General features: G+C 39.4%; 1 protein-coding gene across 1 annotated transcript; it reads right to left on the bottom strand.

The window, feature by feature from the left end:
* Positions 1 to 365: 365 nt before the first annotated feature.
* Positions 366 to 27,723, bottom strand: mrpl13 (mitochondrial ribosomal protein L13). The gene is made up of 7 exons (XM_083554585.1): positions 27,583 to 27,723; positions 26,897 to 27,020; positions 18,906 to 18,999; positions 18,616 to 18,676; positions 14,791 to 14,877; positions 14,327 to 14,448; positions 366 to 487 (listed from the first exon to the last, which is right to left on the bottom strand). The coding sequence occupies exons 1-7, from the start codon at positions 27,607 to 27,609 to the stop codon at positions 463 to 465; spliced, it is 540 nt and encodes a 179-aa protein (XP_083410711.1). The 5' UTR covers positions 27,610 to 27,723; the 3' UTR covers positions 366 to 462.
* Between the last annotated feature and the right edge of the window lie 9 nt (positions 27,724 to 27,732).

Here is a 27,732-nt window from a genome sequence, read left to right as displayed (position 1 = left end):
GCGAAGACTTCGCTGACCCTCTGGACACGTCAAACAGGGGTGTTTCGTTTCCATCGCCATTATGTTGTTCTGAGAGTTTAGTGCACTTCAAAGGGTAATGTGGCATTACAAGAACCACACATAAACATATGATGTCAATTAGGACTGAACCACAGGCGAATCAGACAGGCATCACGGCTTCACAGAGGACTGCAAAAGTCATTTGTGGCCAAAAGCTCAGTCCAAAACAAATCAGTGTTCTAATACTAACTTGCTTTTCTGAGCTAATAGGATTACCAAAAGCCTTTCTTTATGGCCTGGCTAAGTGCTGAAGAAATGTGTCTCTCGTTCGTAAACAATATGTAATAAAAAATAAAATAAAAAGATATTTTAAAGATACTTTATTTCATTACAGACAACAAATTTGAAAAAAGCAAACATTTAGAGGGATACTGAATATGTCCAGTCTGTGGTGTGATGAGATCACTTCATTCTGTAGTCCTCTGGCCTGCAGAGACAGAAGAAAAATTTGTTTCATTTGAGCAGAGAAAACGTGCAATGACTTATTCACCATCACAACAGACTCCAGCAGAAGCCTCAATAAATAACGACTGGAAAATAAACGACCTGCATTCACTCCAGTAGCCATAACTCTCCTGAAGGGAAAAAAATAGTCAGTCATGTCAGCTATGAATTATGTCGTCTCTGGTCAATAGAAGATTTTTAAATTTTATAATAATTAACAATGCTCCATTTGTCACAATTAATCTCGCACGACAGGCAAAGCATCAGCCTTAGGTTTCTTTCATTCGGGGACCAAAAGAAACTGATCAGCATATGGGATGAACCTCGTCGTGAGCACTGAGCAATCAGAAAAAAAAAAAAAAAAAAAAAAAAAAACCTGCCCTTTATCAAGAACGACAGAGCAAATTAAAAAGGACACGAATCGAATAATACCAACCACAAGAGCTTCTGGTCATTTGCCAGACGTGCTTCTTAACGCCTTCGATTTAGCTGCTCATACGTACACGTCGGCTGTCGATAAACCGACATTGTTTGGTTAATCGACATAATTATGACTCTACAAACAAACACTACGGGTATTAAGTCGTTCAAATACACAAGGGCTTCTGAACAGAGCGGTAATCCTCTACAGCTGCGAGAAGACGACACAGAAGATCGAATACATGGGCTTTGTATTTGAGCTCTGAAAAATAGAAGGGTCTTCATCAGGGTAGCAAGTGTTACATGTTAAAAACAGTGTCCGCATATGAAAATGCTCTTCCACTGCCAGGGAACAGTAGAATGGATTTGGTTATATTTAGTATAGAAAGCTTTGTGGGCTGTAGTCAGGATTTCTCAGGTAACAGATGACTCACTTACAGTACGAGTTTAGAAAAAGAAGGAAATGGCATAAGGTCACGTTTTGGCTGAACGTATTTGTTTTTCACAACATGACTGCATGCACCATTTTCTTTTGTAAATGATGAAATTCCAGTTTGAATGGCCTGGAAGGCATATTTTTGGGAAGAACATAATTGTCATACAGTAACTGATGTATTTTTAACTTAAAGTCACATAGGTCTATTGTAAATACCCCTTTTTTGGGTCAAGCCATGTGGATAGTATGTTCTGTAGAACCTCAAAGAAGAGAACTACAGCCAGATTCAACCTCTAAATGCATCCCATCAGGGATCGTTACTAAAAATGACAACACAAGCATATTCTCTGGCATTTAAGCGTGGAATAATGTGAAATAAACCAAATGATTTCATCACAAACTTTTGGCTGTTTACAAACACATAACCATTCACATCTTTAGCTGTAAATATTTAACCCTTACATAACCATTCACATTAATAGTCTCCTGTATGTACCTCAGTTTTAAAGTCAAGTTTCTTTTTAAATTAACACAGTTTATTATTATTAACATTTGTGAACATCAACAGTTTAGAACATTTTCTAAAAAAATTTTTTCAATAAAATTGCTTGGATAAATAATATATAAAATTATATTTCATAAAAATATAATATATTAAAAATATAATAGAATAACTCTAAATCATGCAATACACTATTATATTGATTTAATTGAGTAATTGATTTAATTGACAAATTAAATTGATTAAATAAAATTGAATAAATGGAAAAATCTAATTAGTTTACATTTGTTAGACCCCATTTGGGTAAATTAAAATCTATTAAAAGATATGTTGTACTTATTTCGGCATACTTTAACACGTCTTCATTCTTTCCATCCCTCCTTCATTCACTATCTTGATATGCGGAAATGTCAGGATTTTCTCCCTTAAAGAGAAACACTTGAAGCTGAACATTAAAAGCTAAAGAATCCATAACTCTAGACTGGCGACGTTGGCAGGAAGTGGATTTGATTTTGTGCGTGCGCTAAACAAAATCAAAGATTTACACTACAAATCACCACAGTGACACTGCGCTAACTCTAGTGTTTTTATATACCACTGGCATTGTTGTGTATGTTTTTAAATTTAATGTTAATAATAATAATAATAATAATAATAAACAGTGACGAGGTGTGATGCGGAGACTAATCAATTCAATTCATTTTTATTTGTATAGAGCTTTTAACAATAAACCTTGTCTCAGAGCAGCTTAACACAGATAATGTGGTGATAAAAAGTGAAGATGTTCTTTATAAGTGTAAGTTTGTCTCTGATGAGGATGCTGGCATAAGGAAGAAACCTTGAGAGAAACCAGACTCAAGAGGAACCCCATCCTCATCTGTGTTGCACCGAATATCCATTTATTGCAGATAAACAATGTTGCAGGGTGCAGTGATGGTGATCAGAAGCAAACTGTAGTCCTGAGTCAGTGTATTACTCATTTGTCAGTATTAACTACAATCCAAATCCATCCTCAAAGCTCCCGTTCTTACTCCGAAATTTCATGGAACCACCCAAGACGTTGATGAGAAACCGTCCCCAGCTGCACAGAGTGGCCTCCAATCGAATCAAAGACGCGGTTCACCATATAATATGTTTGTGAGGGAACTGCGTAACGTATGAATACTTATACTGTTACACCCCTAAAAGATACACTATATGGACAAAAGTATTAAGACGCCTTCCACCTTCCAGCTGTATGTGGTTCTTTCCCAAACCATTGCCACAATGTTGGAGGCACACATATGTGTATAATACCCTTGTATGCAGTAGCATAAAACCTTCCCTTCACGTGAACCCTTCACTGGGAGAGCCAAATCTGTATGTGGAATATGTAGCTAAATATTTCATAAATATGATCAGAACAACACATTCATTCCTTTAAAAAAATGCATTAATGTGTAGAGAATTCCTAACAAAAAAAAATTAAAAAAATCTGCAGCACGCTGTGAGCTCCGTATGTCATTAGCTTGGACCGCTTTTAGAAAAGTGAGGCAAATCTGAGAAGCTCGATGCAGGAAGGCTCAGAGCTCAATGAGGCATACAGCAATAGCTTAGCCCTGTGAATCACTTCTGTAGGGATTTATGAAACTCGGAATGATGAGAAACTCAAAACAGCCAAACAGCAGCCCAGAGTTGAACTTTAAATAGCGTGAGGTATTTATTTTATTTTATTTTTAAACAAACGGTCTGTGTGTTTTGCTGTAGGTCAGGGCTTTTCAAACAACCTCATGGTCAGAAACTCCCTTGTAAAAGAAAATGTAAAACGAAAGACACCGACAGCAGCGCTGCTTGATGAACATATATATATATATATATACAGTGGGTACGGAAAGTATTCAGACCCCCTTAAATTTTTCACTCTTTGTTATATTGCAGCCATTTGCTTAAATCATTTAGGTTCATTCTTCTTCCTCATGAATGTACACACAGCTCCCCATACTGACAGAAAAACACAGAATTGTTGACATTGTTGCAGATTTATTAAAAAAGAAAAACTGAAATATCACATGGTCCTAAGTATTCAGACCCTTTGCTCAGTATTTAGTAGAAGCCCCCTTTTGATCTAATACAGCCAGGAGTCTTTTTGTGAAAGATGCAACAAGTCTTTCACACCTGGATTTGGGGATCCTCTGCCATTTCTCCTTGCAGATCCTCTCCAGTTCTGTCAGGTTGGATGGTAAACGTTGGTGGACAGCCATTTTTAGGTCTCTCCAGAGATGCTCAATTGGGTTTAAGTCAGGGCTCTGGCTGGGCCATTCAAGAACAGTCACGGAGTTGTTGTGAAGCCACTCCTTCGTTATTTTAGCTGTGTGCTTAGGGTCATTGTCTTGTTGGAAGGTAAACCTTCGGCCCAGTCTGAGGTCCAGAGCACTCTGGAGAAGGTTTTTGTCCAGGATATCCCTGTACTTGGCCGCATTCATCTTTCCCTCGATTGCAACCAGTCGTCCTGTCCCTGCAGCTGAAAAACACCCCCACAGCATGATGCTGCCACCACCATGCTTCACTGTTGGGACTGTATTGGACAGGTGATGAGCAGTGCCTGGTTTTCTCCACACATACCGCTTAGAATTAAGGCCAAAAAGTTCTATTTTGGTCTCATCAGACCAGAGAATCTTATTTCTCACCATCTTGGAGTCCTTCAGGTGTTTTTTAGCAAACTCCATGCGGGCTTTCATGTGTCTTACACAGAGGAGAGGCTTCCGTCGGGCCACTCTGCCATAAAGCCCCGACTGGTGGAGGGCTGCAGTGATGGTTGACTTTCTACAACTTTCTCCCATCTCCTGACTGCATCTCTGGAGCTCAGCCACAGTGATCTTTGGGTTCTTCTTTACCTCTTTCACCAAGGCTCTTCTCCCCCGATAGCTCAGTTTGGCCGGACGGCCAGCTCTAGGAAGGGTTCTGGTCATCCCAAACGTCTTCCATTTGAGGATTATGGAGGCCACTGTGCTCTTAGGAACCTTAAGTGCAGCAGAAATCTTTTTGTAACCGTGGCCAGATCTGTGCCTTGCCACAATTCTGTCTCTGAGCTCTTCAGGCAGTTCCTTTGACCTCATGATTCTCATTTGCTCTGACATGCATTGTGATCTGGAAGGTCTTATATAGACAGGTGTGTGGCTTTCCTAATCAAGTCCAATCAGTATAATCAAACACAGCTGGACTCAAATGAAGGTGTAGAACCATCTCAAGGATGATCAGAAGAAATAGAAAGCACCGGAGTTAAATATATGAGTTTTACAGCAAAGGGTCTGAATACTTAGGACCATGTGATATTTTAGTTTTTCTTTTTTAATAAATCTGCAACAATGTCAACAATTCTGTGTTTTTCTGTCAGTATGGGGAGCTGTGTGTACATTCATGAGGAAGAAGAATGAACCTAAATGATTTTAGCAAATGGCTGCAATATAACAAAGAGTGAAAAATTTAAGTGGGTCTGAATACTTTCCGTACCCACTGTATATATATATTTTTTATGTTTAATATTAGGCTTATTATTAGTACCCGTATTTTCCAGACTATAACCCGCTACTTTTTTCCCCACATTTTAAATTCCGCGGCTTAAACAACGAAGCGGCTAATTTATGGATTTTTCCCGGGTTTTTCCCGGTTTCACAAAATTCAAGCCAAAAAACTGAACCCCATAACATTAGACCAATAAAATTGTCGAACGGGTTCAGGTGAACCAATGAAACTCTTTATATTAAATCAGATGCGCTCCCACTGAATCGGGCCGCACCACATCATAAATATGGATGATGTTCCTCTGACGTTTGACCTGCCGCTCACTCGGACTGTCAACAGGAAATGTGAATCATTCGTCACACTGAATACAACCGAGCATGAAAATACACACTTCACCTGTGTTCTGAGCTGCACGGAATCGGGAGAAAAGATTCACCGATGGTGATTTTTAAACGCACGACGATGACAAAAAAAAAAAAACTCCAGAGAGAAATTGTTGTGAAAGGAAGAAGGAAGACTGTGAACAATGACCTTCTTGGTAGGCTACTGTTTAGATACGAGCCGTGTAACAGACACTGACTTTCGTTAAAGCCTGTGTAAAGTTCATTAGTTTCAATGTAGACAGTTTCAATGTGCGGCTTATAGACAGGTGCGTTTTTATTCATGTTTAAAATAAAAATCTTCGTCAAATTCAGTGGGTGCGGCTTATATTTGGGTGCGCTTAATAGTCTGGAAATGACAGTATTTTATATTTTTTATAAACTCTTTTCATTCACAGAAGAATGAACATTGCATTGAAGTGACCATCAAGGTTATTAACTATATTGACTATAAAACGGTCAATAACATTAGAGAAAGGTGGGTTGTGATATCCAGCACTGCAACAAGATAAGAATAAATCCTAAATCTTACTTGCTTACCATGAGGTGCTTTAGCTATGTTTTACTATATATAGTCACTCTAGATGTGAGTGTGTGTGTGTGTGTGTGTGTGTGTGTGTGTGTGTGTGTGTGTGTGTGTGTGTGTGTGTAGGAAATTGTGCTCTATAGTCATTGCAATATGAGGCACATACCACACTAGGATATATGGAGCAGTGGCACTAAATCAGTGGGACTCTTCCTAAGAACACATACATTAAAGCGTAAATGCTGACTCTTAAACCTTACACCCTGCCTCTACTCTCGCCAAGTGTAATTACATTCAATTGTCCAAAACCACTCAAATAACAGCTCTAGCGTTCCCAGAGTTCATGTGTGTGTCGTTCCTCAGGACTACACCACAAGCCTCATTCAACAGGCTTACACACTGCATATGCCATTCTGAGTGACTTGAATGCGACTTGGATCATTATAAATATTATATATACTAATACTATTATAAAATACTAATCTCTCTCTCTCTCTCTCTCTCTCTCTCTCTCATATTATATATATATAAGTATAAATAAGAACTATATTTCTTCACTTTCTCAGTTACTGCTAAGAATTCTTGGATTACAGATTTCAGCCAGGGACTGTGAGTCTGTGGGGGTGTGTGTGTGTATGTGTGTGTGTGCTTGGGGTTTTTCTTGGATTTTTCCATGCCGATGCCTCTCGCTCTCGGCGACACGAGCGATTTACAGAAGAACTTTATTTTACCCTGGTATTTGACTGCAGCTTTATTATTCCTATGTTATACTGTACGCACTGAGAGCCAGGCAGATTTCCTTACGGCCCCACTAACTTTACAAGAACAACAACCGACCTGTGGAGCCCCTCTGTCATCTTCCGTTCTCCAATTTAATTACTGCAGCAGATCTGCACGTCTCATTATCCTATTAAGGTCTCACTTCCCACTGACGTGTTTTAATTACACGCTCCATGTGCCTCTTAGGGAGAGGCGGACTGCAGGGAAATAGCGGGAGAGAGATGACAATGCAGCTTAGGCTTAAAGCTTCACAATGGTTTTAAAGGGGCATCTGTTGAGTTTAATAGCAGCCTAATGGCTTTCGTTGGCTCTTTGGGAAAGTGGCATGGGGCATGGGAGAGGTCCGACTTATGGGCTCAAATATGATCTTGACCTTGAAGATGATGCAATGTGGAGCCATGGTTTCAGTCACTTACAGTCAATTTAAATCCCAGGCATGGTATAAGCTCACTGGTGTTTCAGGATCTTTAGTCACACTGGACAAAAATCTTTTTTTAAAAAATAACAACATGGACCAAACAAAACCTTTAGTCTAAATCGAAGAGGGTGAATCCTTATACAAGTCATTATCTTGAGGAAACCTTTAAATAAAAACCTCAGTTTTAATTCTATGACCTATTTTTTATATTATAAAATCTACAAATATACAGTGCACTTGCAATAGTATTTGCCAGGTACAATTTTTCTGGTTCCTTCTGATTCCATTCAGATGCACAAAACCTCTCAATGCCACACAAGTGCATCCACTGACTATTCTGATTAGCCTCAATGCACAGCTCTACCCATTTAAATAGGGTCTGATGAAAAGATGTAGAAAATCCAAACAAAACACCCCAAAGAACGTAACTAATCACTACACTGTGCCACTTCAGACAGATACAGGCTTATTGTAAGGTTCTGATTGCCTATTATTAAAAAAGAAATGCACACTGTGCTACTGTGCTTTGGCTGTAAATCCTATTATGTCCTGGGGGGAATGATGAGGGGAAAAAACCCTAGGAATTACAAGCTCTATTGATGAGTAGACAATGTGTGATAAATGTTTAATGTAAAATGAAAATCAGGGTTCTCATTCCACACGGAGTTACTGACAGCATCACTGACTGCATCACCAACTCAAACCCACTATCAAGTGCTAGGAAACATGTATTAGACTGCAAAATGTAGTAACACTTGAAGGGCACCTACACTGCACCTTCACAACCTGTTCATATGAACTGCATTTATACTTTAGAAAGCAATAGTGAAAGATTTATGTTGGGCTTCTTTAAGTGTGACATATATTGATTTGTCTATACATGAAACCTCAATTGCTCAAATGTTTAAGATTTCTTTTAACCATATATTGTTAGTTAATAGTTGGGGATATTCACCAAGTTACAAATAAGTACTGTAATTTCCGGACTATAAAGCGCACCCTTGTATAAGCCACATTAGTTTCTACACTGAAACTAATGAACTTTACACAGGCTTTACCGGAAGAGAATGTCTGTTATGTAATGGAGCAGAGCGCCATTTTGGGAACAGCACATCACTGCATTCTTCCTGTATTACTGCGTGTGTGTGCGTGTGGAGACTGAGGATTATGTCCTTATTATTTTCTGATGCTGATTTCTAAGTTTCTTTGACTAACCCATAACGCTGTTGCCAAGAAAAATAAAAAAGCACGAGTTTTGGAAACCTGTCTGTGCTTATATGATTTCTGTAGCAACTGAAGTTAGTGAGCTCTCCCATCACTCAGACTCAACGCGCTACAACGGCTTGTATCTAAACAGTAGCCGACCAAGAAAGTCATTGTTCACCGTCTTCCTCCTTCCTTTCACAACTATTTCTCTCTGGAGTTTATCTTCTGGCATCGCCGTGCGTTTAAAAATCAACACCGGTGGAAGTTTTTCTCCTGAAGCCGTGCAGCTCAGAACACAGGTGAGGTGCGTTTTTTTCGTTTCCGTTCGGAAATTTCATTGGTCTAATGTTATGGGGTTCAGTTTTTTGGCTTGAAGTTTGTGAAACCGGGAAAAACCCAGGAAAAATCCATAAATTAGCCGCTTCGTTGTTTAAGCCGCGGGATTCAAAACGTGGGAAAAAAGTAGCGGCTTATAGTCCGAAAAATACGGTGTATATACCGGTTATCTTACTTATATGCTGTAGCATCAGAAATTCAACTTAACTTGCACTGTAAAAAATACAGCAAGTCTCACTTTAATATACACTATATGGACAAAAGTATTGGGACACCTGCCTCTTTTAGCCATATGTGGGTCTTCCCCCAAATTGTTACCACAAAGTTGCACTCAAACAACAATACAGGATGTCTTTGAATGCTGTAGCATTAATTCTTTCCTTCACTTGAACTAGGAGGCCCAAACCTGTTCCAACAGGACAATGCCCCTGTGTACACCAGCTACATCAATATATGTCTTACAATACCTGACTATAGTAATGCCCTTGGGGCTGAATAAGCTCAAATCTGCACAAACACAATCTTAAATCTGGTCTTCTGTGAAAAATAATGATTATTATAACAGCAAATATAACTAACTGGACTAAATGTGGAATGTGATGTTAAAACGCATACACAAAACTTGTAGTCAGGTATCCATAAACCTATATATGGAATGTACAATAATAAATAAATAAAATAAATAAATAAAAAAAAAAACGGTAAAACCTCTAAATATCAAAATAATAAAGCCTCTGTCTCATTATTGGTTTAAAAAGGTTGTGTGCAAATGTATATGGGGTTTTTCATTCTTAAAAAAGGAAACAGACTAGAAATTCAATTAAGTCATAATGTTTTGAGTAACAAAATGTTTAACATTTGATGTTGGCCCTGTGATTTCATTAGAGTAAAGTTAAAAATACTATAACTACAAAATGACAAAAAATTAAAAATTAAAAACACAATATACTATTTTTCAGCAATGTGCTTAGAATTAGGGTAAATTACGCCACTCATAATACTAAATGTTGTTTTTGTTTATTTTTGTTTTTTTAAACTGTCCACCTACATCACTCTTAAAACACTTACCGACAACTTTAGTATTCATCACCCCTATTATGCACCGAAATGTTATAGAGCATATAAAGCGCTATAGAGAATAGCTGAAAATAACAGCAGGGACATGTTCTTTCTCGTGGGAGCTTTGCTGAGAAGAAGGAAGACAAGGGAAATATAATTGGATTGTCATGGCAGGGTCACAGGGCTTTGTAATACACCGTTCTCCAATTTTGCATTACGAGCTTAAACTATAAAAAAAAAAAAAAAAAGAAAAAAAAGGAACAGTGTTTCATCATCGGGGTTATTAAACATCAAAGTCCATTTGCAATCCCTACACCAGAGTCTCACTTGCTCTTCAATGTGACAGTCCAATAGCAGAGCAGCAGGAGTGATATTATATTTACAGAGCACCGGAATGAGAAAGGCTCTGTGATTCAGGGTCTCGGGTTGAGCGGCTCTTTCAGAGATCTCTATTCGGAGTCACTCTTTAGTGTTCACTTGTGTAACGTAATGAGGCTTATACTTGTCCAAGTCTGCATCACAGCAGGCCTTAATTTCCTTCTGTCTTGCGCTATGTTCAGTTAATACAGCCGCAGCACGGCAGCCCACCTTCCTGCTCCTGATAATCAAGTAATAAAGCAGAATCACGCAATTATCTCTCCGTTTAACAGCAGCAGAGTGATGTCTTTATCACTAATTTGATGTATTTAGGAAGTCAACCAAGATCAGGATGTTAATAATAATAATTATAATTAATAATAACATGATGGTTAGTTTGTGGCAACAGATTTTGATGTGGACTCGACAAAGCCAGTCTTTTTTTTTTTTTTAAGTTTGAAACTGTTTTATAATCGTGAGAATCATTGAAAGGTGAAAGACAGAAAAAAAGTGAGAAACAGCTACTGGTAGAACTGGTAGACTGGAAGAGAGTAATACAAGTATAAAGTCATGTGAAGTGAGAGAGTGAGTGTCATCAGTAGAAATACAGGGGTGAGTGAGGGATTCATTTAGGTTGATAAAAAAAGGAGAGGGGGGGGGGTCCGGTTGAAGAGAGTTTGTGCCATTGACAGACAGTCTCTGTTACAGGTACACTGATGGAGTGAGAGGGAGAGAAGAGCTGCTTCAGGCTGTGAGCATGCAGGTGTGTGTGAGTTTTGACAGTTGGATTTGGAATCATGGACATTCCCAGTCAGGCTCTGAACATTCCTAGAGTGTAAGATTAGGGGCTCCCCCACCCCCATCATCCACTATGAGAAAAACACCAGCATTATCTGAAAAGCTAGAAAATTTCCGAAATTTCCAGTGACAGTGTGAATTTACAGACCAATTTTAAGAATCCATAATGGGAAACCCAATTTTTTGATTGGCTAGAAAAGTGAAAGGATACTAAGTCAAGTGTTTAATGAGTTCGGTACATGCAGCTTAAAAGCTCTAGGAGGAGTAGAAAAGCAGAAATGTTGGGTTCCATACTAATTGATATTACTGTTATATATATATACACACACACACACACACACACACACACACACACACACACACACACACACACACAAACAATATAATCTTTCTTTAATGTTTTTTTTCTGATTTTTTTTTATTTTCTGTCTCTCTCTGTTAAAATAAACCTACCATAAAAATTCTAGATTGTTTCTAAATGATTTCCCCCACTGTAGTTTACATTTGTTAGACCCTATTTGGGTAATACTTATACTGTTCTACTTATTTCAGCATAGTTTAACAAATGTGTTCAGTCCTTCCATCCTTCATTGTTTAGTGCTTTCACGCATGTGCAAAACAAATCTTATTTCCAGTTCGGATCGATCTATCTATCTATCTAATCAGTAGTAGTAGTAGTACACGGCTCCTTTTTCAAGAGGAATTGTACATTTACTGTACTGTAAACTCAACAAAAATTGTGAATTACTTGTCATACATTTTTATTTACTACTTTAAATGAATAATACAATTTTAAAAAATAGTTTAAAAAATGTATGTAATTTATTAGTACAATTTTATTAGTACAAGTTTATTTAGAAATGTTACTCTGAACTCTGCGGAAATTTACAGCAAGCTAGCATGGGATTTGGTAAGAGACACACATTTCTCTTATCCAAGCAATTGTGAGCAAAAGCTCTAAATGAAGAGCAAACAACAGCCTGGAGAAATTAGCTCAAGGCAGCAAATAAATGCATTCAAAAGTTCTCCCAATACAAAACTGCTTTTCCAGCTCCGCAGTGCAACTGATCGGCATTTTAAGACATTATTATTCTATTCCCTACATAATGAACCAGCATATTTCTAACAACACCACATGCTGCTTTAGCAAAAGAACACACGTCCATGTTTACTAAAAAGGCTTTAGTGAAATGTAAATAATGTGTTAATCAAATATACAAAAAAAAAAATAATAAATGTATACGATTACAGCTGGGCTACAACAATCTTGATCAGCTTCAACATATTTTTGTGCAGAACTAGCTCTGGAGCACTCTGGATTAAAACTGTAAACAACGATTTCTAAATCTCGTCCCAAATTCTCAACCTGTGGTAGGGTTTTGATTGGATGCTTGGTTTTATACCGCTCCAGTGTGGCTTATTCAAGACTTGACAAATCCTTGGGCTCCATGATGCTCTTTTAGTAATTATCTTACTTCTGATAGGCTGCACCGTCCGAAAATAAGTATAGTGGGCTGTGTTGTGTAGATTTACCACATATATTCACCACCACAGCAATTCCAATTTCAGTTCCAGTTCATGAGAAAACTAAATAAAGAAAAGGTCGCAGAGTCGAATACTTATACCAAGGCAGGTTTTATATATATATATATATATATATATATATATATATATATATATATATATATATATATATATATATATATATATATAGAGAGAGAGAGAGAGAGAGAGAGAGAGAGAGAGAGAGAGAGAGAGAGAGAGAGAGAGAGAGAGAGAGAGAGAGAGAGAGAGAGAGAGATGCTTATGAACAGTACAAAAAATGCCTGAGAATTAGCTCTCTCTAGTAGATATAATAGGCAGCTAAAGATGCCAGGAACCATGTGCAGTCCATGAAGTACACACAGAGGACAAGGTGCAGAGACAAAGAGAGTTTGTGAGCCATTAAACAGCCTTCCTGCAGCTGTGGGAGAATACTACAGCTAACACAATTCTTTTCCATTACACACCAAAAGCAAGAGGGGCCAAGCTGCACCATGTCCCACTGCTAATTCTGAGAAAAGATAAAACAAAGCTATCCTAACATTAACTCGTCCAGTTTCTCAACGTTCAAAAGATTGAGCCATGATGACTTGAGGAAACAGTATTGAGTGCCATTGTTGGAGCTATGCTTGGATCTAGAGTGGTTTAGGTGACAGATGTGAGAGCTTCTCATCAAATAGAGTTGAACCAATGGAGTGTTTAGACTGAAGCTGGTCTTGGTTTTTTTAACCGCTCGGGATAAATTTATGAAGTGGCAAAAAGAAATTGGATGTTCGTTTTCATAACATTTGTATTATCTTTAGCTCTCGAAAAGGAACAATGACAATATTGGCTAGAATTCTTTCAATCTGATTGATTTGCAATCTTTCAGACAGTGTAGTTTTAATCTCGTCTTTGACGACCTGGCATATTTCCTTCACCACATCCCTGCCTGCTACATGCAAAACCGTCATCCATGGGTGTTGAAACCCTTCCAATCTTTCTATCTGAAGAAAGGTATTAGTTTACTTAATTTTTGAAGTGAATCCTCACTTTGTGTTTATGCTTATAATGGAAATAAAAATGGAAGCAGAACTTGGATCCAGTTATTGAGCCTGTTCATGACACCTTGTGGACTTAACTGGCAGACAAAACGCATCTCGCCGACATATTCATCAAATAATGATTTACCACCTCAACCAAAAGTATCAGACAATCGTATCCGACATGTCTGCTTTTTTTCTTTTTAAGCAGCTATGACCTAGTGAATAAACACTCATGTCCTCCACCGGTGACCTGTAAACAAGTGTGTGACTCATCGCTCATAAATCTACGAGAAAGCGTGCAGTGCTGAGAGCTGAGGAACGATCAGCTCGGCTTTAGAGAAAGATTATTCAGCTCTGAAGTTTTATGACCCTCTGATTGCCTTCTTTTTTCCTCCTTTCTTGAAGGCCTCAGCACCTGAGCACCTGAGCCCTGTCCTAAATCTCACCACTCATCAAGTTCTGGACAGGTAAGGATTAAAAAAAATAAAATAAAATAAAATAAAAAATAGAGATTTGAGGAAAGAAAGGCGACTCACGGGTTCCAGAGAAGAGGAAAAGCGTCACGCTCTGCTTGTGTGTAATCGCTGAGTTTGTGTGGAATAGCCCGTGGCTGTGGTAGCTCTTCAGTTAGGTTCCTCAAGATGTCATCTGGAAGAACCTGAAAATGACACACACACACACACACACACACAGAAATGAGGGTTTAAGAAAAAAAACAAAGACTATAGAAGAAAATGGGCTCACAGCTAAATAAATAAACTCATTAATTCTGGATTACCACCACTAAGCTCATCCAAAACAAATCATTCAAACCCTGTGTTTATTAATAGTGCTCTATCTTCATTAATATGCTTCAATGACTGCAGCAAAACAAGAAAAACATACTGAAAGTGAGCTGGGACCAATCGCATGTCAGCACCTTGGTGTTTTTGTTTTTATGATTTGACAAACTCTGGATGACCGACACACACATGCACATAAAAAATTTATCAGTGCTCACATCATCGGTGAACAGATGCAGCCGTTGCATCATGGTCCTTCGCTTGAGGTTTTTTGGGAGCATCCCATACACTGCTAGTTTTATGATCTGGCAAAAGAGAGAGAGAGAGAGAGAGAGAGAGAGAGAGAGAGAGAGAGAGAGAGAGAGAGAGAGAGAGAGAGAGAGAGAGAAAGAGAGAAAGAGGAGGAAAAGGTCAACTTTTACAAAACAGCAGGATGGACATTTGGCCAACAGAATTATCTTTCTCTCCAAGGGTGACCAATGAGCCAGCTCAACTATCTCTACTCTAACTCACAGTAGTGAGGGAAAAACACAAACCCAGCAATAGATCTGCACCCTAAAGCGCCTGAATGAAAAGTTCTTGGCTACTGGCATCAGAGCCGGTAAAGGAGAGGGGGTTGAAAGCTGGCTTGTTTATGTCTATAATAATGGCTGGGTCATAAGCAAGTCCTGCCCCCGCATGCAGGTGCAGAATGAATCTGCCCGAGTTTTACACAGAGCACTTCAGCATCCACTTCCTCTTCAACCCATTATAGTGGCAGGACGTGCTTCGAATATTCCCATCTTTCTGCCTGAGCACTAAAGGAGACGCCCATTACGACGCTCTTTTCCTCTAGCAAACAAACAAAGCAAAAAACACAAAAACACAACTGTGTCAGGCTTCAAACTTGCAGAAGCAAAACACCACCTTTCTTCCATCACCACCCTCTATCACATTCATCAGTGTGGTTCTCCCCTTCCCTCAATAGCACTCACTCTCGCTCTGCTGGATAGATGACAGATGGGTTCTGTCTTGGGGATGCCATCGCTCCTCTGAGCTCTGAGGAAGATGTCGCCTCAGTCTGATTATTATCCACAATTATGCAATGATAGATTACACTTTGGCTTGAATAACTCAGCCCTGGTCGAGCATCTGTCTTATAAATGGTTAGGAATGATCTGGAATTATAGAGGAGGGAGAGAGAAAGAGAAAGAGAGTGAGAGAGAGAGAGAGAGAGAGAGAGAGAGAGAGAGAGAGACAGAGAGAGAGAGAGAGAGAGAGAGAGAGAGAGAGAGAGAGAATACCCCTTCAAACCATACTGGTATCTGTATTTTACTTACTAACACTTTTATCGCGTTTTAGTTGCGATTCTGAGCGTTAAATAAGCAACACAACCGGAGAGAATGTTTTGTTTTATATGGATGGTGCGATGGTGAAGCCCCTTTACGACTCTACTCTGATTATCTGAGGTGGTATCAAAAGTTTCAAGACTAAAAGGGTGCTAAATGGTGCTATTCTGACCACGTGCGTTACTGCATCTGCGATTTCTTTATAGACAGCAAGTTAGAACAAAGAGAAAAGCGTGAAATTCTGCATGAAACCGGGAGAATCTGCCACAGAAACGATTGACATGACATACAGCGATGCTGCAATGAGTCGTTCGAGGGGGTTTTGAGCGCACGTGCGCTTCAAGAGCGCAAGAACATCATTGGAAGATGATGAGAGATCAGGAAGAGTTTCGGAAGAGATGGAGATCCAGCTCAAAGGTTGACACCAATGAGGATCGCAGAAGTTGCTTGACACGATTAAAAAAAAAGACTTTCAGCACATGTTCCAGGAGTGGCAGGAATGCAGAGAGCACTGTATTGCTGTGCAGAGGGACTATTTTAAAGGTGATGGTGTATAAATGTCTATAAATAAAGTATTTTCTTGTAAACAGAGCTAGTCTCGAAACTTTTTTTATACCACCTCCTTATCATGCCTCTGATTGGGCAGTGCATTTCAGTATAGCAGGACTGCAGTATAGGGCTGAAAGTGAAATGAAATGCACATCTGGGATCAGATCAGATTTTCTCCCCATTTCCTTTGTGATTTCCTTTAACATTGGCATGAAATGTTCATAAGTAATGCTGTGTGAAAGAACAAATCACCCTCATTTTCATTTTTAATCATTTTAGATTGCTAGTAGCTTTTGCTTTTTGCGGTAATTAATCGCTTTACTTCATCTTCCTCTTCTTCCAGCTGCTCTCGTTCCACAGAGGATCATCCGTCTGCATACCACCATGTTCTCTACATCTGCCTCTTTCAAACCAACTACCTGCATGTCTTCCCTCACCACCTCCATCCTCAGCATTCTTCTACCGATGTACCCCATGTCTTTCCTCTGCACATGTCCAAACATGTCCACGTTTTGTCTCCAAAACATCCTACTTCTAATAACTCGTTTCTAAAGTCATGAATTACTTTACAAAATATTAACAAAAACAATCATCAGGACGAATCATTTTTGATCATTCTCTAAGCCTCGATTCTCAAATTAAAGTGGCACAGCAGCTCAGGTTATCACAGCATCCCTGTGTACAGTATTGATCTTTATTGTCTGTGCAGAGTTTTTGTCTCCTCCCGCAGGTTTCCTCCGGCGTCTTTGCCAACGCTGGAGGTGGACCGACTTTTGTAAATTTCCACCTCCATGTGAAGAAGTGTGTGTATGTTGCTCTAGGATGTGTCCTGAATCACACTCGGTGATGAATGATTAATAAGTGTTCCGTTTTTCTTGTTTATTAGGTTTGACAGGCCATCTATCGGTCGTCTTCTATTATTCAACTGAAAATCTTGTATTAAATAAAGAGAGATTTTTTTCCCCAGACTTGCAGTTAAGCACGAGACGCTTCTGTTCTGCAAGTATGTGTTGATCCTGTGTTTTGTTCCTGCGTGTCTGGAGTCTGAATAGAGCGGCACAGCTTGCGGTGCGGCCGTGCAGACAGACAGGAACAGCGGTCAAGGTTGGACAGAGGAGATGTTGGAGATGCAAAACGCTGCACGGAGAGATCCAGGAAAAAAAAAACACATCTTAGAGAGAAGCGACGAAATCGGACGAGACAGAATTGGATTATAGTCTGATGATTGCTTTGGATATTTTCTAGCCCAGGCTGAATGATGGATGTTTATGCGGGAAAATGCTGCTGACAGTATTAAAAAAAAAAAAAAAAAAAAAAAAAAAAAAGATCATTACTGCAAGCTGCTTGTGCTGTTTTGCATAAAAAGGGAAAAGAAATCACACTCAGAACGTACCAACTGCTACACCACGACTATTCTAATGCAGAAAGCCTCAAGACATGCACCTTTGTTTGAAGGCCACAGCCACCAGGTGAACATGTGCCCACACACCCAACACGAACATATGTGTTATGTTTGTTTAGACCACACACACACACACACACACACACACACACACACACACACACACACACACACACACACACACACACACTTGTATAAAGGGAATTTAAAGGACAGCAGAATGCTGTTGTTTTTTTTTTTGGAAATGCAGTGCCATTTGGAGAAAATTTGAAAGAGAAAAAAACAACAACAAAGTGACAGGAATGCAGAGCTGGAAAATGAGGAGTACTGTAGGTGCAGAGATGTTTTTTGTAACAAGTTGTGCTTTTTTTTAAAAACTAACTGGCTTTTGTTGATCTACACTCTACAAAGCAAAATTGGTGGTGGTGGTGGTGGGGGTGGGTTTCGGGGGGGTTTTAAGAAAAATATCCTACTACATATTCATAGCATGTAAAAATACCTGGACTCATTTCAAGCAGATAAACTAAGCTCAAGTGAAGGTGATTAAAGGCTGCCTCGAAAGCACTAGCCAATTAAAATCTGAAAAAATCATCAAGAGGAGCAGCTCGGTGTCAATCCCCGCTCCACGAGGAAGGGGGCTGGTGAAAAAGTGTTGAAATCAAGACCACACTGCCCTCCTCAGGTGTCTGGAGGAAGGGGGAAAAAAACCTAGCAACGCACTCAAAAGTCTGAAAAGGTCACCTGTTCAAGAACGAGATACTCACAGCTGTGGGGTCTTTTTGGTGCATCTGGGCTGCTGTGAGTTGCTTAAAGCCACCTGGGTACCTAGAAGAGGAAACAAGAGACTCTGGGCTTTAATGAAGGCCAATATAAGTACAAGATGTGAGCTGGGGAAATAACTTTGGTGCTTTAATTACAGGTTTATACGTATAAGTGCTACCCAGAGGAGAGCGTGATTAAAAAGCAGGCCTACAAAGAGCACATCTGTCTTAGATGTGTTTGCTTTGTGTGCTGTCAAGGTGTAATAGTGGAATTTTTGTTATTTTTTTTTTACCCAGAGTGTGACGAGTAAACCTTCTGTTCCCATTTATTCCCAGAGAAGGCTATGTGTCTGGTGTTCATGACCACCACATGATCACCAATATCACCTGAAAAGAAAAAAGAAAAAAATTATTATACATATTATTTAGTCAGTATTCTCTCGAGGACAGCTCTTACTTCATTTAAGAGTAAATCGGTACTAAAGGCCACTCCAGACAAGCATTTCACTTCTCAAGCGGTGCCCTTTTTATTTATTTTTGCATATTTGTACATTATTATTTGAACATCAGGTCTCTTTTGTCGAAAAGGCAAGTGGCAGTTCAGCGGGTTTGTATTGTCCGCAATCTAATATTCATCGCTCATTAAAATCAATGCTCCCTGCCACACAATTCTGATCAAAATGATTGCATCCATCACTGACCCATCATCTTTATTATGTTTGTACGTCAGGGGCGCTCTAATGTTCACTGTTTTGTTAAACCAACGATTGAAGCCAAATGTACAATCTCATTGATGTTCTGTACCTTTTTTTTTTTCCATGCCACCCCCTCCCCCACCATCTACACCAAGTACCACTGACCGAATCTAGACAATAAAACATAAATGGTTATTTTTTCCAAGATCCATAAACCGTTATACTTTTTTTTTTGTTTCTCTATTTATAGCAGAAAATAACATATCCGGGATAATGTAGTGTGAAGTGAGGCTTTTTCGTCAAGGACTATTAGAAGAATTTGTCCCAAACGTGCAGAATTTAGAATCTTCGATTCACAGACATAATGGAGACACGAGCTCGGATATTTCCTCTTCTTATTTGATGTAATGATTTGCAAATTAGATCAAATGTAGAAAGGAAAAAGGAAAACATGATGGGTTTTTTTGTATCTGAATTCTTCATACAAGTCCTGGAAAATGAGGTGTTACTCCAGTAAAGATTAATAGAACCTGTGATTTGATTTGAAAGAATGGCAGCTATATATACAGTATATATATAAATATAAACTGTAAATATATAAATATATACAGTTAGGAAAATAAGTATTTGAACACCCTGCTATTTTGCAAGTTCTCCCACTTAGAAATCATGGAGGGGTCTGAAATTGTCATCGTAGGTGCATGTCCACTGTGAGAGACATAATCTAAAAAAAAAATCCAGAAATCACAATGTATGATTTTTTAACTATTTATTTGTATGATACAGCTGCAAATAAGTATTTGAACACCTGTCTATCAGCTAGAATTCTGACCCTCAAAGACCTGTTAGTCTGCCTTTAAAATGTCCACCTCCACTACATTTATTATCCTAAATTAGATGCACCTGTTTGAGGTCGTTAGCTGCATAAAGACACATGTCCACCCCATACAATCAGTAAGAATCCAACTACTAACATGGCCAAGACCAAAGAGCTGTCCAAAGACACTAGAGACAAAATTGTACACCTCCACAAGGCTGGAAAGGGCTACGGGGAAATTGCCAAGCAGCTTGGTGAAAAAAGGTCCACTGTTGAAGCAATCATTAGAAAATGGAAGAAGCTAAACATGACTGTCAATCTCACTCGGACTGGGGCTCCATGCAAGATCTCACCTCGTGGGGTCTCAATGATCCTAAGGAAGGTGAGAAATCAGCCCAGAACTACACGGGAGGAGCTGGTCAATGACCTGAAAAGAGCTGGGACCACCGTTTCCAAGGTTACTGTTGGTAATACACGAAGACGTCATGGTTTGAAATCATGCGTGGCACGGAAGGTTCCCCTGCTTAAACCAGCACATGTCCAGGCACGTCTTAAGTTTGCCAATGACCATTTGGATGATCCAGAGGAGTCATGGGAGAAAGTCATGTGGTCAGATGAGACCAAAATAGAACTTTTGGGTCATAATTCCACTAAACGTGTTTGGAGGAAGAAGAATGATGAGTACCATCCCAAGAACACCATCCCTACTGTGAAGCATGGGGGTGGTAGCATCATGCTTTGCGGGTGTTTTTCTGCACATGGGACAGGGCGACTGCACTGTATTAAGGAGAGGATGACCGGGGCCATGTATTGCGAGATTTTGGGGAACAACCTCCTTCCCTCAGTTAGAGCATTGAAGATGGGTCGAGGCTGGGTCTTCCAACATGACAATGACCCGAAGCACACAGCCAGGATAACCAAGGAGTGGCTCTGTAAGAAGCATATCAAGGTTCTGGCATGGCCTATCCAGTCTCCAGACCTAAACCCAATAGAGAATCTTTGGAGGGAGCTCAAACTCCGTGTTTCTCAGTGACAGGCCAGAAACCTGACTGATCTAGAGAAGATCTGTGTGGAGGAGTGGGCCAAAATCCCTCCTGCAGTGTGTGCAAACCTGGTGAAAAACTACAGGAAACGTTTGACCTCTGTAATTGCAAACAAAGGCTACTGTACCAAATATTAACATTGACTTTCTCAGGTGTTCAAATACTTATTTGCAGCTGTATCATACAAATAAATATAAAAAAAAAAATCATATATTGTGATTTTTTTTTTTAGATTATGTCTCTCACAGTGGACAAGTGGACATGCACCTACGATGACAATTTCAGACCCCTCCATGATTTCTAAGCGGGAGAACTTGCAAAATAGCAGGGTGTTCAAATACTTATTTTCCTCACTGTGTGTATATATATATATATATATGAATGATCAGTGCATGAATTAGCACTGGGAAACAAAGATTTGAGATTTGCTTTGTGTCATGGCGCATTATAATGCAAGAAGTAGACATTAGATTAACTGTAGCCTTAAATGTGTGTACATGGTTAGCAACAATATTTAATTAGGCTCTGTGATGACTGATTTGGTATTTGGCCGAAAAACATTTCTCATAGCATTACACCACCTCCACCAGGCTGGACGTTTAACACAAGGTAGGTTGGGTCCATAGATTCATGCTGTTAATGCTAAATTCTAACCCTACAATCTAGGATTAGCCTTTTAACAAGCCCTATGGTAAAGTAAAAAAATAAAAGCTTGACATCAGATTGTAAAGGTTATAAGCATGCATCCTGCCGTCAACTCATTAATGGCTTTTGACCAATCAGAACCCAGAGTTCAGCAGCGCTGTGGCCATCGTTCCTAGTTAAGTTCTATTTACAGAAATGATGCAAATGAAAGGTAAAGATCTGCATGTTTCCATTTATTTTCTCTTTTTCAAACACAAACACACACACAGAAATGTGAGTTTCTTGCTTTGTGCATCATTAGAATCCATCAGCATCACAGTAAGGTGTGGAGAATCTCTTTCTCTCTCACACATATACACAAAACCAGACACCTTAAACTGATGTATCAAATTTCTTTTAGGGGTTGTGACTTTACCCGTCAGAACGAGTTGCCATGACGATGTGAGTAACATCAGCACAACTTTCTATGACAAATGAACAGCTATGAAAAGCATATGATTAGGGCTGTGGCTATCGATCATTTTAGTAATCAAATATTCTACTGATTATTCCATCGATTAATCGAGTAATTGGATAAGATCTTTTTCTATTAAAAAGAGAAAATAAGGCGGATCTCTTAAAATGAACAAGCCATTTGTTTCCTTTTTAGAAAAATATTGTTAATATTTAACAATTTATTGCTAATATCGCAATCTGTGCAAACCTATTTAGTGCATTTACTTGCCATATTACATCAAAATGCAAATACAAATATATGACAAAAATATAAAAATCTATTTCAAATTACTTGAAAAAATTTAATTGCACTGTACAGTGTTTTCCTTATGTTTTAGTTTGACATTATCCCAAATTTTGGCCTGAATCTTCTCCTCGACCCTCACTGTTTTCTTCCCGTTCCTCCATTTATTGTTCTGCAGCGTCTCCTTACCTATCCAGAGTGCTCCAGAGTTTAGAGGCGGGTGCGTCAGTAATAATGGTCCGTGGGGAAACACACTGCTCTGTGTTTAGTTAAATGGACTAAATAAAGCATAGAGGCAAATTATTTGCTTTTTCGTATTTAAATTACTCAAGTTATTCAAGGAATCATTTCAGCCCTACATATGATTATTATGGGATGGTATGATGTCAGACTGGTTCACAGTTACAGTACTGAAATGCTGGAGTCAGGGTCCTTCATCTGTCTCCACCATGTGGACGCTGGTGAGCTCTGCACCAACACTACTGAGAGGAGTTGATCAGGGTGCTGGCTTTACTCCTTACTTCACCCATTCAATTAATTTACCTTACATTTATCGATAATCAAGAAACAAGTTTCCATTCGAAGAAAGATATTTATTCTGCCTCACACCAGAGGTGAAAAGTAGAAGTACAAACACTTAATTACTGTACTGTAGATTTTTCTGGTATCAGTATTTACTTCACTATTTATTTTTCATTCAACTTTTAATCATTAATTTTTTTAAACAAATATCTGTACTTTCTAATTCTTACATTTTCAAACCAGGTTCCTTTACTTTTAATCAATTTGGTCAAATTGTAATATTTTTTTCTTCTTAATAATTTCTCTTCTTATTGTGCACCGTTTTCAGCCCATCAACCCATTTCTCGTCATTTAATCTACTACTGGTGTATCATTTCCTGGGTCTCACACACCGCAGATGCAGAAGGCAACAAGAAGTACAATAAAGTTAACGTGGATGAGACAGAGGGAGTCAGTGATGTAAACATGACTGAGAAGAGAGACATTTCTGATCATCATCATCTTTTCTCTGTTTTTGTTCTACATATGGTGGATGTTCAGTCTGGATACAGTCATTAGGTAACAATGTTTAATTAGTTTTGTATTAATATATTAATTTTGACTGTAACAATTACGTGTTAAGGCAAATTCATTTTAACGGCACTAATTTTTTTTTATAAAAGTATAAATAAATAAATATAAAATAGGAGAAATTCAAATCTTTAGAGCAACACACATTTAGTCACAATGTCCTTTATTTACTCCACCAAAAAATTATTTTTGATAACTAAACGTGTTTTACTGATGCGCCAAGTTTTAAATCAGCACCAAAATCAGCCATAATGCACACAATGATCCGTCTGAAGTCGACAAACATGCCGGCGCAATTTTAGCCATTTTTTCCTCATAACGCCAAAACTAATAAAAAAAAAAAAGAAATGATTAATTTTTGTTCATACAGATGAGAGCAATACATCATTCGAATCTTTGAAGAGCCTACTTTTATTGGTGTACACTCATAATAACACCAGAACGCTTAGATTTTGTAAAATAAAGAAAAACAGACGCTCTCTGCCGTCTCGGTAATCTCTCTTCACAGACATAAATCAAACAGCCTGAATCTCAGTGAATATTGGCCTCACAGACAAAAATATATGAATAGAAAGCTCTAACGGTAGAGCTCGGATGGAAACCGTCTAGCTCAGATGGTAAATGAGATGGTGATAGGGTGACGTATAAGAGTGGAGGAAGGTGCACACAGGTGGAGTATATTCTATGGAGACTGTAAGGTGTTGGCAGGGGACAGTATATCTAGACAGCATCGGATGGTGGTCTGTAGGATGGTTTTGGAGGTGAAGAAAAAGAGGAGGAGAGTAAGGACTGAAAGAAGAATAAGATGGTGGAAACTGAAGGAGAAAGACTGTAGTGTGAGGTTCAGGGAAGAGGTCAGACAGGGGCTCAGTTGTGGTGAAGAGGTGCTGATTGGGCAACTACTGCAGAAGTGATAAGGGAGGCAGCTAGAAAAGTACTTGGTGTGACATCTGGAAATAGAAAGGAAGAAAAAGAGACGTGGTGGTGGAATGAGGAAGTGCAGGAGAGCATAAGGAGAAAGAGGTTGGCAAACCAGAATTGGGATCGACAGTGTAATGAAAAAAGTAGGCAGAAGTACAAGGAGATGCGGCAGCAGGTTAAGAGGGATGTGGCGAAAGACAAGAAAAAGTCATATGAGAAGCTGTATGAGAAGTTGGACACTAAGGAAGGAGAAAAGGATTTGTACCAATTGGCCAGGCAGAGGGACCGAGCTGGAAAGGATGTGCTGCAAGTTAGAGCAATAAAGGATGGAGATGGAAATGTGTTGACTAGTGAGAAGAGTGTGTTGAGAAGATGGAGGGAGTATTTTGAGCAGCTGATGACGAGGAAAATCAGAGAGAGAGAAGGTTGGATGATGGGGGAGATGGTGAAGCAGGAAGTGGATAGGATTAGTAAGGAGGAAGTGAGAGCAGCAAATAAGAGGATGAAGAGTGGAAAGTCGGTTGGACCATATGACATCCCGGTAGAAGCATGGAGATGTTTAGGAGAGATGGCAGTGAAGTTTTTAACCAGATTGTTTAATAATATTCTGGAAGGTGAGGATGCCTGAGGAATGGAGAAGGAGTGTGTGGTACCGATCTTTAAGAATAAGGGAGATGTGCAGACCTGCAGTAACTACAGGGGAATAAAGTTGATTAGTCACACCATGAGGTTATGGGAAAGAGTAGTGGAAGCCAGTCTGAGAGAAGAGGTGACCATCTGTGAGTAACAATATACTTTCATGACAAGGAAGAGCACCACAGATGCCTTATTTGCTTTGAGAATGTTGATGGAGAAGTATAGAGAAGGTCAGAAGGAGTTGCATTGTGTATTTGTGGATTTAGAGAAAGCGTATGACAGGATGCAGAGAGAGGAGTTGTGGTATTGTATGAGGAAGTCTGGTGTGTCAGAGAAGTATGTGAGGGTGGTGCAGGACATGTATGAGGACAGTGTGACGGCAGTGAAGGGTGCAGTAGGAACGACAGATTGGTTCAAGGTGAAGGTTGGACTGCATCAAGGATCAGCTCTAAACCCTTTCCTGTTTGCAGTGGTTATAAACAGGTTGACGTACGAGGTCAGACAGGAGTCTCCATGGACTATGATGTTTGTGGATGATATTATTTGTGGTGAGAGTAGTTAACAGGTTGAGAAAAGCCTGGAGAGCTGGAGATATGCGCTGGAGAGAAGGGGAATAAAAGTCAGTAGGAGTAAGACAGAGTACATGTGTGTGAATGAGAGGGAGGGCAGTAGAGTGGTGCGGTTGCAGGGAGAAGAGGTGGAGAAGGTGGAGGAGTTCAGGTACATGCGGTCAACAGTGTAACATAATGGAGAGTGTGTTAGAGATGTGAAGAAAAGAGTGTGGGCAGGATGGAGTGGGTGGAGAAGAGTGACAGGAGTGATTTGTGATAGAAGAGTATCTGTGAGAGTGAAAGGGAAAGTTTATAGGACTGTAGTGAGACCTGTGATGTTTTATGGTTTAGAGACAGTGACATTGACTAAAAGACAGGAAGTGGAGCTGGAGGTAGCAGAGCTGAAGATGTTAAGGTTTTCGTTGGGAGTGACAAGAATGGACTGGATTATAAATGAGTTTATTAGAGGGACATCGCATGTGGGACATTTTGGAGACAAGGTGAGGGAGGCGAGATTGAGATCGTTTGGACATGTGCAGAGGAGGGACATGGGGTAAATCGGTAGGAGAATGCTGAGAATGGAAACACCAGGAAGGAAGGAACGAGGAAGACCAAGGAGGTGATTTATGGATGTGGTGAGGGAAGACATGCAGGTAGGTTATGTACAGGGGGGGTATGGAGACTGATCCGCTGTGGCGACCCCTACTGGGAGCAGCCGAAAGAAGAAGAAGAATGTGCACTTCAACTTAAGTTAAAGGATGTGTGCACGTTTGCCTTCTCTGCTCAACACCGCTGTACACCTATATAAGGCAGCAGAGTGAAATTCCTTCTTTGCATATCCCAGTAAATTAAGCAATGTCCAGCACCCCCGAAGCACAGAGGGTTAAGGACCTTTCTCAAGGGCCCAAGAGTGACAGCTTGGCGATACTGGGGCTTGTACACCAACATTCTCTGAGCCTTAACCATTAAGCTAGCAGGTCCTCTTCTCCACCTACACTTTACCGATACTGAACCACCATGGCCCTGTCCTGCTAAAAAAGAAATTATTTGTTTTTGCTGGAGAAATTAACTTCATCCATACAGGGATACAGAAGTGAACAAAGCTGCATTAACCCAAGTATGTATGTATGAAATGTATTACTCACTTAATGCATGATAAATTGGCTTGTGTTTCCCCTGAAGACGCACAGCGCACATGACGGCGATTTTCCCTGGAGGCTGCATTCGGGCATCTATCAAGAACCAGGACCTTGCAAATGTTGCCCATTGCTATGAAGAACACAAACAAATGCTTTTAAAGGAGGAAGTGAATCAGACTGAAAATGAGCTGGATAGCCAAGTGTTCTCTCTCTCTCTCTCTCTCTCTCTCTCTCACACAAAATCAGTTTGTGAAGTGACGTTTCCATTACGCACATAAATATGACATAAAGACACAAAAATAATACACAATAAGCGAAAGAAGGGTAAATATGTTATGTACAGCTATGTAAGGGGGAATGCAGCATACAGGAGGCAGGGCAGTATACAATAAATAGATGAAATATAATAAATATTGTTATAAATCTAATAAATAGTTGATTAATTGGTCAGTATATCAAGTGTGCAGTTATCACACAATGCTGGACTCATTCTGCAATATAATTGCAGATGTTAAACAGTATGTACAGATAGTGATTCAGATCTACAGTAATATTATTGTCTCACATGCTTAGAGATCATTACTACATAACGGGGTATAACACAATTGTGAAAACATTCTATCAAATGATATCACTGTGTAGTATAGAATAAAACAGTGACCACATCATAATATTAAGAAAAAGCGCTTTACCTGGGCAGATCTGGAAAAACTAGACATGTCACCTATTCACGTTCACAGTGCATACACATGACCCCAGTGCTGTGTTACTGGTGTTTCAGTTTTTCTAATCCTGAACGACACCGCCAGAAAACAAAGGTTCCCACCATTAAATATTGCTGA

Source organism: Silurus aristotelis (genome assembly GCF_946808225.1).
Source record: "Silurus aristotelis genome assembly, chromosome: 1".
In the NCBI taxonomy this organism is placed as follows: domain Eukaryota; kingdom Metazoa; phylum Chordata; class Actinopteri; order Siluriformes; family Siluridae; genus Silurus; species Silurus aristotelis.
Note: the sequence above shows the minus strand (reverse complement) of the source record. Positions and strands in the feature narration are given on the sequence as shown.

Coding starts and splice junctions, on each gene's coding strand:
- mrpl13 (XM_083554585.1), bottom strand. CDS start 27,609: ATGTCTAGTTTTTCCAGATCTGCCCAG. Junction 19,000..26,896: donor GCCAATTTATCATGCATTAA/GTGAGTAATACA, acceptor TTTTCTTTTCAG/GTGATATTGGTGATCATGTG. Junction 488..14,326: donor TTTCCTCTTCTCTGGAACCC/GTGAGTCGCCTT, acceptor CTGTCTCTGCAG/GCCAGAGGACTACAGAATGA.